This window comes from Cucurbita maxima, unplaced genomic scaffold, assembly GCF_002738345.1.
Source record: "Cucurbita maxima cultivar Rimu unplaced genomic scaffold, Cmax_1.0 Cma_Scf00024, whole genome shotgun sequence".
Taxonomy (NCBI): Eukaryota; Viridiplantae; Streptophyta; class Magnoliopsida; order Cucurbitales; family Cucurbitaceae; genus Cucurbita; species Cucurbita maxima.
The window spans coordinates 1,278,556-1,291,922 of NW_019272040.1; the positions used below are offsets into that span (position 1 = coordinate 1,278,556).

General features: G+C 31.6%; 1 protein-coding gene and 1 non-coding gene across 5 annotated transcripts; one reads left to right on the plus strand and one right to left on the minus strand.

Moving 5' to 3' along the window:
* Positions 1-1,644: 1,644 nt before the first annotated feature.
* On the plus strand, positions 1,645-12,174 carry LOC111497777 (poly [ADP-ribose] polymerase 2-like). Of its 4 annotated transcripts, none has more exons than XM_023148715.1 (22): positions 1,645-1,783; positions 1,876-2,170; positions 2,553-2,674; positions 2,800-2,881; positions 4,057-4,292; positions 5,155-5,281; positions 5,477-5,532; positions 6,469-6,542; positions 6,694-6,740; positions 6,824-6,873; positions 7,054-7,116; positions 7,602-7,682; positions 7,819-7,929; positions 8,027-8,102; positions 8,223-8,365; positions 8,986-9,059; positions 9,370-9,475; positions 9,563-9,707; positions 9,830-9,882; positions 11,087-11,179; positions 11,639-11,763; positions 12,028-12,174. In XM_023148715.1, exons 1-18 carry the CDS (start codon positions 1,700-1,702, stop codon positions 9,653-9,655), a joined length of 1,920 nt encoding a protein of 639 aa, XP_023004483.1. In that variant the 5' UTR covers positions 1,645-1,699; the 3' UTR covers positions 9,656-9,707; positions 9,830-9,882; positions 11,087-11,179; positions 11,639-11,763; positions 12,028-12,174. The 4 variants fall into 4 exon arrangements, with proteins under 4 accessions (XP_023004483.1, XP_023004486.1, XP_023004485.1 ...); XM_023148718.1 differs by having other exon boundaries at positions 11,639-11,735; XM_023148717.1 differs by lacking the exon at positions 12,028-12,174 and having other exon boundaries at positions 9,821-9,882; positions 11,639-12,011.
* Positions 12,175-12,994: 820 nt separating this feature from the next.
* On the minus strand, positions 12,995-13,066 carry TRNAK-UUU. The gene has a single exon. It is a non-coding gene; the product is annotated as a tRNA-Lys (tRNA).
* Between the last annotated feature and the right edge of the window lie 301 nt (positions 13,067-13,367).

Genomic DNA, 13,367 nt, shown 5'->3' on the forward strand with positions numbered 1-13,367 from the left:
ATGTCATTAAAATATGTTTTATAGGTAATAAATGAATTAATTTTTTGAAATTTGAATCTAAATTTATTAGACGTAAAATTAAAAGTTTTGAAATATTTTAAAGTTGAAGGACTAATCAGATATTTTGAAAAATTTAGAGATTAAATAAAAAAAATTTAAACAACACTATGTAAAGGGAATGGATCTTTAAGGGATCACGTGAGAAGTGAGTTGAATAAATTTGGTTTAAATTTAAAAAAAAAAACTATTTAATTTATGGAAATAAATTTGGTTTATATATATATATATAGAGATATAATTTGTGTTTTTACATTCTCAAACAAAAAATTTTAGAAATTATTTAAGAAAAATTGAAATATATTTTTAAAAGTTAGGTACAATTAAAATTTTGTAAAAAAACAAAAAATAAAATAAAATAAATATATAGCTATTAAATTAAATTAGGGCCAATAAAAAATCTCTAATATTCTTAGATTTATTTTTTTTTTGTCAAAAAAAAATAAAATTAAAGATCGATTTATATTCTTTATTTTTTAAGTTAGACTAAAGAGTGAACATTTGATGTTTTGATCTTACCGAGTCAGTGAAATTTGTGTGGTTAACACGAACCCAATTCAATTAGTTAAAATATCAGTAATTTTTTTTAAGACATAAACAAACTCAACTAGCACAAATTGCTGCTATAGTTTTTTTTAGATGGGAAATCGATACTCAAGTATAAACAATTAATTAATTAATTAATATTGTGAAATTTTAGGAAGAACAATAAAAGATTAAAAAATTTTCTTAAACCAAAATATATTTGAAAAGTAAGTTATAACAAATGATATTTACGAAAATTTACAATTCTCTATTCTTGAAATTGCAATCCAAAATATATTGGGCCAAGAATTCGTCTGACCCACAAACAGGCCCATTTCAAAATGTTGACCCGCCCGACTATTTGCTTGACAAAAAATGCCAAATATTCGTTTTTTTTTTTAAATGTATTTGTGTACATTTTAAAATAAACAATTTTGATTAAAAGTATTATTATTCCGAATATAAGTATAGAGGTTTTTATTATTACATTTTATTTTACCACTTTTGAAAACAATATTTTAATAAAAATGTTATTGAATCTGACCTGTAATATAAATTATTTTTAATACCAAATTTGTTTAGTTTCACTATATTAAAAAATATATTTTGTTTAATATAGTGCAATTAAACAAAATAAAAATAAAAATAAAAATAAAAATATTTCTTTAGACTGGAAATTTTGTATAAATAATTTTTGGAATAAAAGAAAAGTAGTTAAGATATTTCTTGGTTTTCTAGAATGAAAAGTTCTGCTATAATCAAAGAATACTATCTTCATTTGGTAGGAGACCTCTTGGACCGTCCAAAGCAAAGTTATGAGAGCTTATACTTGGACAATATTATACCATTGTGAAGAGTCGTGTTCATTTAACTTAATATTTATATATATATATATATATTTTGTTAAATTATAAGCTTAATTTCACTGTAAATTGGAAGCTGAAGAAGGCTAGGGCAATATTGTCTTTTCGCTACAGTCTGAGTGCTATATTTCTCATTTGAAGACAAAGTGAAAGCGCTTTCCCTCGGGTGTCCATGATTCTTATGTAAATGTCGCTGCAAGGGGGTTCTGTATGAACTCTCCTCTCTGTAAGTGTCGGAGCTCATCCCTGCGAAAATGGCGAACAGGCTTAAAGTGGATGAACTCCGAACTCAACTTGCTCAACGTGGACTCGATACCTCTGGAACTAAGCCGGCTCTGGTTTTCAATCCGAATCATTTGTTTTCTTTTGAATCGTATTCTTCTTCAGCTTCCGATGACTGTAATGTTCGTCTTTATTTTTGGTTATTAAGGTTCGTCGCCTGGAATCTGCTATTTGTGAAGAGGAAAAATCGTTGATAGATAAAGATGCTGCTGCTGCTGGTGGTGGTGGTGGTAGGAAGAGAAGGGGGAGGGACTCGGAAGATTCGAATGGCAGTGACTTAATCAGTGATGTTGAGAAGTTACGGGAGATGAATGTACAGCAACTGCGAGAAGAAGCGGTTCGTCGTGGAATTTCTTCCACTGGTTCAAAGAAGGAGTTGCTGAAGAGGCTTTGTGAAGAATGTGAGAAGGAAAAAGAGGAAGAAGCGGTAGATGAAAATGACGGTATATCGAATTTTATTTTGGTTGAAGTGGTTGAAGTGATTCTTTATATTGAGAAAAATCAATTGCGTTCGTTTCATAGTTACTTGTTTATTGGCGTGTTTAGATTAGTTAGCGAACCGAAGCATGTAGTTCCGTTAGAAGAAAATGCTGCGAAACCTGTGGTTAGAAGCTAATTTAGTTAGTTAACCTACAGATTTCAATCATCAAAACGTAGAAATTGTAAATTACGAGTCGGAGTTTTAATGTTTCAGGATTGTCGAAAATAGAGTTTTGATGTTGGTAAAAGGAAAATGTTCACCATACAACAATATTTTAGAAACAGCGGTCACTATCAGTCTATATCATTCAGTTAGGGGAATTTATTTTCGTGCTTTGTTCACAGCAAACAAGGATGGATACGTTGTCACCAAGGAGAAGATTGTTACAGCTACCAAAAAGGGTTCAGCGGTGCTGGATCAGTGGCTTCCAGATGAAATCAAGACGCAGTATCATGTTTTACAATTGGTAAGTCCCAATAGTTTTAAAATGCATATCTCCGCCTAACTGGAAAGTTGATGTCGGAATGCAAATCCTAACTTTTGACATGTCGTTTTGTCTTCTAAGCATGAACGGAAACCATTGATTTGCAGGGTGATGAAATCTACGATGCCATGTTGAATCAGACTAACGTTGGAAACAACAATAACAAGTTTTATGTGATTCAAGCACTTGGTAAACTTCTATCGTTTCTATGAACATAGTTTACTTGGGTCAATTTTGACTTAACAGTTAATGTGGTGTGTTTGAAGTATGAGGGATGTCATTGATAGGAATACTATTAGAATAAAATTAGGAATGTTACTAGAGTACTGAGGGCATATTAGTTTTTAGTTAGGGAAGTTGTTATAGTGAATTGTTATAAACTAGAATGGGGAGGAAAGTGAGGAGGGTAGGCATTCATTTAGTTAGCTTAGACTTGAGTGCTCTCAAGAGAGGGAGAGTTCAAGTACCTTGAATTACTTGGTTTATATTGTAGTTGTTTCCTTTTATATTGAAATATCATTTTAGTTCTATTTGGGTCCATCAGACACCAAAAATCTCCCAATATTTTTGACCTGGGTTGAGCAAGAATATTTGAGAATTAAAATTTGTAATGCTGGACCACGTGGATAAACAACTGCTAATTATTATAAGAGTTCTCAATTGAAATATGATCATAAAAAACAATGGTAAGTTATGGAAAATAGGAGATGAGGATGTGGGAATTGAAGGTTAACATGGAACCTTTCTTGAAGCTTATAGTAGGTTTTGGATCTTCCTTATAATCATTTGCTATAAGATGATAGTATGATACACGATTTAAAAAATATTAAACTGCACTTATAATTTTTTTAAATATTTGGATTTATAAATATTTTGATACTCTATATTTCTTTTCTTAATCTTATAGTAAATAATTGTGTTATCTCAGCTTGTGACTTGTTGGTGTCTCTTTCCTTGCCTTTTAGTATTGTGTTATAAAAAAATATGTTATTCTCTGGTTAATTTCAGCTTACCATTCCACAAATACGAACGCATTTCTCTCACCTAGAAAAAGGATATGATTTAGGGCTATGAGTAGATGAGTTGTTCGAATAAAACTCCTGCATCTGATCACACAGGAGAGTTTTACTGCTTTGATGTAGATTTTTTTTAAAAAAATCTCCTATACGGAGAGTGTAGCTTTCATTATTTTCCCAAAGGGAAAATAGATAAGGCTTTAAGCTCAACTCTTAAAGATTATAAAACTTTAGATTTTATAGTTGAATAAGATATGACAATTTCAATGAAGGTTTTCTTTCTTTCGTCTTGGAATTTCATCTATTTGTATATAATACATTAAGTGCTGGAACTTTCATCGTTTGCAGAATCTGATGGTGGCGGTACTTACATGTTTTACACCAGGTGGGGAAGAGTAGGTGTGAAGGGACAACTCAATATACAAGGTCCTTACACATCACAAGAAAGTGCAATACTGGAATTTGAACAAAAATTCTTTGCTAAAACCAAGAATAATTGGTCTGACAGAAAAGATTTTATTTGTCACCCAAAGAGTTATACCTGGCTGGAGATGGACTACAGCGAAAATGAAAAACAATTATCAGTAAGTGGTCACAATTCCAAATGTTTTTCATTTTATTTATGAAGGTTGAGAATCTCGAGGTTCATGTACTTTAATTTGGTATTGACTTCCTTTACTCAGCAAATTAGGAGTGAAGCTATCTTGCCAAGTATGTAGTTGGAACATTGGAATTAAATTGCATGAATAAAAGATTGTTAAAGAAATCTTGTTTCCGTAAAAATGCATCTTCAATTCTTTCACGGATGTCTTGTAAAATAAAACTTTGGGTCTAATCATTAAATGGAGCCATTATATCTTGCTTCCAACTAGGGTCCCTGCGCTGGCAATGACCTTTCTTTATAAATAAGAACACTGCTTTCCTTGCACTCTATTCATTTAGACCTTTCTTCTCTCGCAAAAGTGGGAAGTACCAACTAAATAGAGTGAGAATAGGGGTTGGAGACAATTGTTCTCCATTCTTCTAAAATTCTCTACGCTGTGAAAAGATTCTCCATGAGGAATTTTCTTAAATGATAAGACGTAGAACCTTTGGTCTAAATTAATTAATCAACTTTTTGTTACTTAACGTATAAAAGCCTTTATATAGAAAAAAAAAAAAGAAGAAAAAAAAGAATTCATTGGTATATAGATTGAGATATTTGAGTAGACATGCAATAGTAATTATTATCTGTTGTACTTCATAAAACTGGAGAAGGGTTGATGTAATCCATCATTGTCCCAAAAATTGAAATGTAGAAAAAATTGTCATTGTCTTATCTTGTTTGCGTTGAGATGAGAATTGCACATCCCACTAAGGTTAATTTCTATAGGAAAAAGTGAGCTTTCCACCCAAATGAAAATGAAGTTAATATTGTGCTTCTTCTGATTGCATTGTTTACTTTAGGTCAAAGAGAAATGTGGATCTACTTCAGAGATTCAACCTCGTGAAACACAACTTGAGCCACGCATTGCAAAGTTTATCTCTCTCATTTGCAACATTAGTATGATGAAGCAACACATGATGGAAATAGGTCAGTTGACCTTTTTATACACTTCCAAGTTTTTCCCTCCTAGGTACCAGGTTAATATTAGATATGAAGAAAATTATGCTTTATTAAGTGATCCATTTTAAGAGTTTTTTTTTCAATAATGAATTAATGTGTACATCTGCCTAAAGAGAGATCTTTTCAAATTTCTAAATGGAACTTGTGTTTTAATGATCCTAGGGTACAATGCTGAAAAGTTGCCACTTGGAAAGCTGAGCAAATCTACAATTTTAAAGGCAAGTACTTGATCTGTTGAAATTTCTTATTTGCTTATGTTTCAACAGGGTTCTTGAGTCTATCGGATATGTAACACTTTTCTGTATTGTCATTTGGAATTGGAAGTCTGCTTCAAAATGAATGTCTTGTTTGTAGTTAGTTACCAATATTTTTGTGCTCACAACTTCAAAGTTATGAAATACTTGCTTGCACTTATTATGACAAGTTTAAGAAACTGTTGACATTCTAAGTTCTTGGACAAAGTCAAGATACAATTGCCACGTGTACTACTTTGTGACGGGAATGTCTTTTATAAACATTCGAAGATATCCATTAGAACAATGCATGCTTGTTCTTTTTTTTTAATTTATTTATAATTTTATAACAAAATTACATTGCTATATTTGATAGATTGATTATCATGGAACTAATAGGAATTTCACCATATCGCTACTGTGTTTGGTATATTCTTACAAAGATGTCTTTCAAGATCATGTCTGTAGATGTTGTCGCAAATTATAAAACGTGAATGTGATTGAATAGGTGCTGCACTTACTGTGGGTGTTTAAAGATATTGGCTTTCTTGCACTTAGAACGTAGGAAGGTGCTTCAAATTTCGAGAAATATTTCATTAAAATACTTTGTGAGAATTAATGCCGGATTCATAGTTTCTCGTGCTTATAATGGATTCTTGGTTTAGGATGGGAATAGCGTTTTCTGCTCATTAGTTTTCAAATTCCTGATTATAATTTTGGTGGCATAACAAGATGTTCTGAAGTCAAAGCACATATGGTTGTCTTTGACTTCCTCAATAACTTAGTTAAGTCTTCTATCATGTGTTTTCCTTCAATTTTACCTGCACTGGCCACCTGTCTTTTTTTTTTTTTTTTAATTTTATTAATTCAGAGAGACGAACTTTAGTTTTTAAATTTATAATGCTGTCTCTATTTATTTAGGGTTATGAGGTTTTGAAAAGGATTGCTGATGTGATTGGTCTGTCAAACAAGAGGCTACTTGAGCAACTAAGTGGGTAAGTTTGACCTGATGCACGCTTTCTCATCTGCCCATGTTCAATTTCTCGAAATGTCAAGGAGTACAATAATTCTTCTAATTCTATACCCTGATTTTTCGTATTCAGTTTTGACTTCTGCATTCAAAAGTGTTGCAATTTTTTTCTGCAGGGAATTTTACACTGTAATTCCACATGACTTCGGATTTAAGAAGATGCGTGAGTCCTCCCCTCCTTCTCACCTTTGCATATTTCCTTAATCTAAACTAACAACTAAACCACTACGACATTTATGTTGGCAGGAGAATTTGTAATTGACACCCCTAAAAAATTGAAAAGCAAGTTGGAAATGGTATGGTTGTCTTCCCTTTTCCATTGAAGTAGCTGTCGTTACTCGTTACTCTAAGCTCCCTAAGGTTTCCACTATGTAGATTTTCCCAAAATGAAATAATTAGGGAAATGAAAAACTATATTGAAAGAAGACTTTAAATATTTGGCTGCTATAATGATTTTGTTACTTATTGACTTGAAGGTGGAGGCGTTGGGTGAAATTGAGCTAGCCACAAAATTGTTGGAGGAAGTTAATAGTATGCAGGTATTACTGTTGGGTACTTTGTTTTTTTTTTTTTTTCCCCTCAACATAGCAATGCATATTAAAACTTTTGTGAATTTTCTGGTCATGTCTGAAGAACGAAGCATATGCCGATTCCTTTCCCACTGCCTAAGTCAGTATGCAAATTAACTAAACTACAAGGATTACCATGTCCAAGCGCTTTTCTTAGCTGAAATTATAGAATTTATATATGTTTATAATTCTTACATTCTAAATCTTTTATGATACTATTTCCATGATGCATATTCTTATCTAATAAATTTTTGTTTCTTTTGAAAATGAACTTATAACTTTAGTATTCTTGACCTCTTGAAATTGCTAACTTCCTGCATTTATGTCCTGACTATACTGTTTTCAGTGAATTATAACGTCGTATGATATATTCTAGATCTAGGATTTGTGGAATGCTAGCCAGCTGATTCTATTGCTAGGCTGTGTTTACTGGTCTGATTCCGTCATTATTACAGGAAGACCCCTTGTATTCTCATTACCAACGCCTTCATTGTGAACTTGCACCAGTTGAAGTTGATTCCGAGGAATTCTCTATGGTAATGATTGTATTTCAATTTGCTAGTTTTATCTTCTTTGGATGGATTAATAGCATTCCTCTTGAGTTCATCTCTATTTGCGCTGGTCAGAAATAACAAGCCTTTGGTTTTTGTGTTTACTTTGTTTTGTTTTCAGGTCTCAAAGTATGCACTGAATACACATGCGAAAACACATTCAAATTATACAGTTGATATTGTTCAAATATTTAGGGTATCAAGGAAGGGAGAAAATGAGCCTTTCGAAAAGGTGCTTGGCGTTTACCTGTGGCGTCATCATTTACTTTCTTGTATTTGTTAAAGACTCAATCCTATTTATTAATTATTCTCTTTTACACTGTGAATAGTTTTCTAACACAAAGAACAGGAAGCTCTTGTGGCATGGTTCTCGGCTTACAAATTGGACTGGCATTCTATCCCAAGGTCATCATTTTTTTTTTAGTTTCACTTTTCCTCGCATGATCTTATGCGGTTACTTAATTTTGATTTGTGGTTGCTCAGTCTAACTACGGTATGCCCAATGCAAATTGCATAACTTGTCAGGTCTACGCATAGCTCCACCTGAAGCACCTGTAACAGGTTATATGTTTGGAAAGGGGGTCTACTTTGCTGATATGTTTTCAAAAAGTGCAAACTATTGTTATGCATCTAATGTCGCCTCAACTGGTGTTCTTCTTTTGTGTGAGGTAGTTCTTCACCTTACAACGAAGGCTGCAATTTTTATTTATTTTTTATTTTTTATTTTTAAAATTTTCTGGGAGTGAATTTGAATGAGGTCACTAAATATTGTGGGATGGTGTAGTAACTTAAGAATACTTCTTCCTTTACTTTCTCTATATTCCTTATTGGACTGCAGCTAATAATAATATACTTGAAAAGTAGCCGCTGCCCTAAACACCTTCGTGGTTCCCAGGACAAATTCTCAACTGTCCCTTCCATTTACTCACTGAAAACTCCTTCACCAAATTTACCTTTTAGTGTGTTTACGTTATATGGTATACATGAAAAATATGGAAGGTCGAGTTCGTGCATCGTACGAATAATCTATATGAGCTCCTGGCTTTTGGATGTCATATTTTCATTTTATGGCTATTTGGAAATTGGTAACAGCTCCGAAGTGGCTCAGCTCATGTGCCACTTGAAATGTTGGCTTTGGAAATTTGATTTGAGTACGACTAAGTATACCTGCCCCATGTTTAGTTGTGGTGTTAATTTTATTTATCATTCATCCTTGCTGTGAAGGCTACACTAGCCTTCCACTGTTATGATTGAATGTAATAAAATTGTTTAGCTGTGAAACCTCTAGGTTGCGCTCGGTGACATGGTCGAACTTCTTGAAGCAAACTACGATGCTGACAAGTTGCCGGAGGGGAAGCTGAGGTTTGTTCCCTTGTCTTTTCAAGCTTATTGAGCATGGCATAAGATAACAGATTGCTTTTCATATCATCAGGTCATGATACTATTATAAATATCACTTCTCGTGAAAATTATTTACGATCGTCCCCTTAAATCGACCTCCTAGAAAAAGCAAACACGGCTCATATATTTTAAATTTTCTCATATAAAAGTTTCATGTATTTGCTTGACTCTTTGTGACCTGTTATTACCGAGGTCTTAGAGAAACTAAACTCACGGTAATTATTACTTAATCTAAAGATAGCAAGTCAAAACTTAATGCCTGATATTGTAGCACAAAAGGAGTGGGACAAACAGAACCAGACCTCTCCGAATCTTTGACGCTCGATGATGGCGTTGTCGTCCCCTTGGGAAAACCCAAACAGAATCATCGTCGCAAGGTACAGTTTTCGTTAATCCAAAGATAAGTTTGCCATGTTTTGCACCAAAATTTTGGTCTAAAAAATCGTTTCTGATTCTTCACTCAGGGTTCCTTATTGTATAATGAGTATATAGTGTACAATGTGGATCAAATTAGGATGCGCTATGTTATTCAAGTGAGTTTCCATTTTAAACGTTGAAGGGCACAGCACAAGCATTGCCCTTTTCCATCTGCAAGTGCCTCACCCTTAGGTCAGTGTTACTATCTTATGGCGATATGGGGAAGAATCATTCGTTATCTTTGTGATGTAATATTGTTAAAGAATCATCCTGTTTATTTCCTCATTATATATATTTAAAAAAAGTTATTGCAGATAGCAAAATGTTAGGAGAAAAAAAGAGAGCGAAAGAAAGAAGCAATGTTCAGGTGTGTTTGTCATTTTATTTGTAGTTTTCTTTTGAATATACTTAATTCATTAATTGATCTTGGTTTACCAAAAACAATATAATTAATCATTTGATTATGTTAAATCAATAATAATTTATTCAAATATATATTTAATTCATTTTTACAAATAAAATTTTATTAAAGAAAAGAATTACTTATTTTATCTTAATTCAATTAAACTTTGGTAAAAAAAAAAGTTGACTTTCAATGATTATTACTAATTACTTATTCATTAATATAATCATACCGTTATATTGGATTTTTGAAATATAATATGCACAATTATTATATTAATTATTTATAATTAAAATTTTATATGCTTTTATAAAAACTATTTATTTGAGGATAATTATTACACTTGATTTTCTAAAAAGACTATCTAAATACTAGAAGAAAATTTGTTAGAATGTTAATTGAAAAGTTGACATGTCTAAATATTGATTTTGTCCGATATTCTTGTGACACGTGTGGAATGAGAGATATATGAAATATTGATTTTGTCCGATATTTTTGTGACACTTGTGGAATGAGAGATATATGAAATATTGATTTTGTCCGATATTCTTGTGACACTTGTGGAATGAGAGATATATGAATGAATTGAGATCACATCTATATAAGAGTGATCTTGAGAATAAAATGTTTAAAAAAGGTTTTAGGTGAAAGTTATTACTTATACCAACAAAGTGCAGTTTTTCTTTTTGATGTCTCAATTATAAGAATTTTATGGTTAAATGTGTTTTACTTGGAGCAATTTCATGTTAGGTAACCTCTTAAGAATTTTCTTCCGATGCATATGAGTAAAAACAAAATATGCAGAAAGGACTTGTGTTGGTCTAGTATAGGTAACGTAACCATGTTGTGGGAGAATGTTGGGGCCATTAAGTGCTGAATTTGAATTTCAAATCTTGATTCGAATCTTAGGCACAGGTTCGTATCTTAGGCATAGGTCAATTCAATTCTAAAGGTTTTTTACTCTAACGGTTTTTTACTCCAACAGTTGTTTGAATTGCCGAAAATCTTAAGTGTTTTTTTTTTTTTTTTTTTTTTTTGAAATAATTTAGCCAAAAACATCATTGCTTGAGTTACATTTTCCATGTTCCATACGTCCATCTTTAAAGGAAAAAACAGTGAAAGAAATGATGTGTGAATGGGCAACAAGTTAACCCCATTTTTGTTGCAGTGATGGTGTTGGAGAGATCGAGGAAAAAGATTCTATAATCTCTACGGTCAGCTCCAAAATCAATTGCAGAGACCAAGATTTCAAACCCAACAGGTACAACCCTTTTTCCCCTACTTTTTTGTTCTGTTGCTGTTCTTCATTCCTCATTCGCCACTTCCCAAAAAAAAAAAAAAAAAATCAATTCCCTCATGTTTTATCGTAATGAAATGTCCTCTCATGAAATTCGGTCGTTGTATGGTAAAGATCCATTTAGTAAATATTAATTTCGGTTGTATAAAGACAATAATACAAATNTAAAAAGTGTAGATATTAATTTTTATTTACTAGGTTATGTTCAATTTGAGACGAGAAAAAGATGACACGTGGCTATCTGGGCTATTGTAATAATAATAATTGATAAAACTTTCTCCATACTCAAAAGCCATGGAACCAAACACGCAATCTCTCATCTCCTCAACATTATTATTATTATTATTCTCATTCTTCAATTCAAATCCTCTCTCCAACTTTTTTTTTTTTTTTTCTGATCTAATTTTGAATTTTCATGGTTAGAGAGAAAATGAAAAACAGGTTGTGGGGACTCTGACATGGTGAGCTATTGCTGATTCAGAGATGGATCCAAAGTTTGCCATTTATTTATTCCAACCAGGTCTGATGCATATTCATATTCATACCAGGTCTGATGCATATTCATTTTCATACCACATATTCGAATTAGCTAACACATATTCGAATTAGCTAACATGAATGTAGTATATTTAGTTCTACTTTTTTTGTTGAATTCAAAAAGAAAAATTAGTCTGGTAAAATATTATGTGTTTTCTTGAATTTGAGAAGGTTTAGAAGTTTGACTCTTCTTTGTTGTATTGTTGTTTTGAAATTGTTAATTTTGATAATGGTATATTTCTTCCGGGATTTTATGTCATAAAATGTGCGTATAGGGAGAAATTGGGTTGGTGAAGTATTTATGAAGGGAAGAAGAGGCTTGTTTTATGTCATTTAAAATTTCTTGCATGACAAACAAACACTACACCATAATGAATGAGGGTATGGCATAAACCCTAAACCCAAATATTTTGCTTTTCTCACTTTTTTTTCTCCCTTTCTTTCTCTCTCGCTCCAAATATAGCCCTAAGTTGTTGTTATAAATACCCCATTTCTTCTTCTTGATCTTCCATGTTTCACCTTTTGAGAAGGATGAGAGAACACGATTTCGAGGTTTAATGGTGGGTGAGGAAGTTCTCGTTGGAGAAGCAGGGCACGTGCAAGTTGTTTCATTTCTAAACTGTTTGCACGTGCTCCCCTTCTCCAACATGGTCTCCTCACCCTTTTTTTTCTTCTTATTACGCTCTCGAACCTTTCATTGTTTCAAAGGTTTTATGCTGTTGCATTCAGGTAATTTAATGCTCGGTTTGATAATTACTGTATTTTTAAAAATTTTAAATTTATAAACATTACTTTCACATATAGCCTTTTTTTTTTCTTCTAAATCTTCTTTCAAAATTCTTATCTCATATTAAAATCCAAAATAAAATAATTTTTTAATTTTGGGTTGTAAAAAAAGATGACTAGTAAATTATTAGATATAATAATACTGTTTCATATTTTTAAAAAATTAGGCATATATTTTATTATTATTATTATTTTTTTTTTTTGTACGTTATCATGTAATATATTATTTGTCTCTCAATATTCAGCTCGTTTTTTCTCTCTAATAGTTGAATCTTACATGTCGATTTGAATATACTCAATTACCACTCTAAAGATCGATAGTAGTAATGCCAATACGAGAATATATATATATATATTACCTAAGTTTGAATAATAATTTAATTAAAGGAAAAAAAATCACTAATAAGAAAAACAATGATTTAAAACCTAAAGAAAAAAAGAGAAAATTAATATGAACGCCGTCTGTGGGGATCGAACCCACGACCACGTGGTTAAAAGCCACGCGCTCTACCACTGAGCTAAGACGGCTTATTGATCTTATTTATTTACAATTTTATATTTACACATTTTAAAAAAATGAAGACGCTTTGTTAACTTTTAAAATTTAAAATTTAAAATTAATGCTCATATCAATTAAATTCAATTTTATATTTAATATATCAATTAATTTTATACAAGTCAAATAAGTATTTATAAAAAATAAATAAATAACTTTTCTAAACCGATAAAGTTTTAACCTAAAGTTATTAATTTTATTTTTTAACCTATAATATATTTTTGATTTAACATATACGGAGAATAAATTTTTTACCAAAAAAATTCAAATAAA

Bases quoted from the DNA above. Each gene is read 5' to 3' on its own strand.
- LOC111497777 (XM_023148715.1), top strand. From the start codon at position 1,700: ATGGCGAACAGGCTTAAAGTGGATGAACTCCGAACTCAACTTGCTCAA. The intron at 7,683-7,818 runs GTAATGATTGTA...TTTTGTTTTCAG, and splicing joins ATTCCGAGGAATTCTCTATG to GTCTCAAAGTATGCACTGAA. The intron at 9,060-9,369 runs GTTTGTTCCCTT...CTGATATTGTAG, and splicing joins TTGCCGGAGGGGAAGCTGAG to CACAAAAGGAGTGGGACAAA.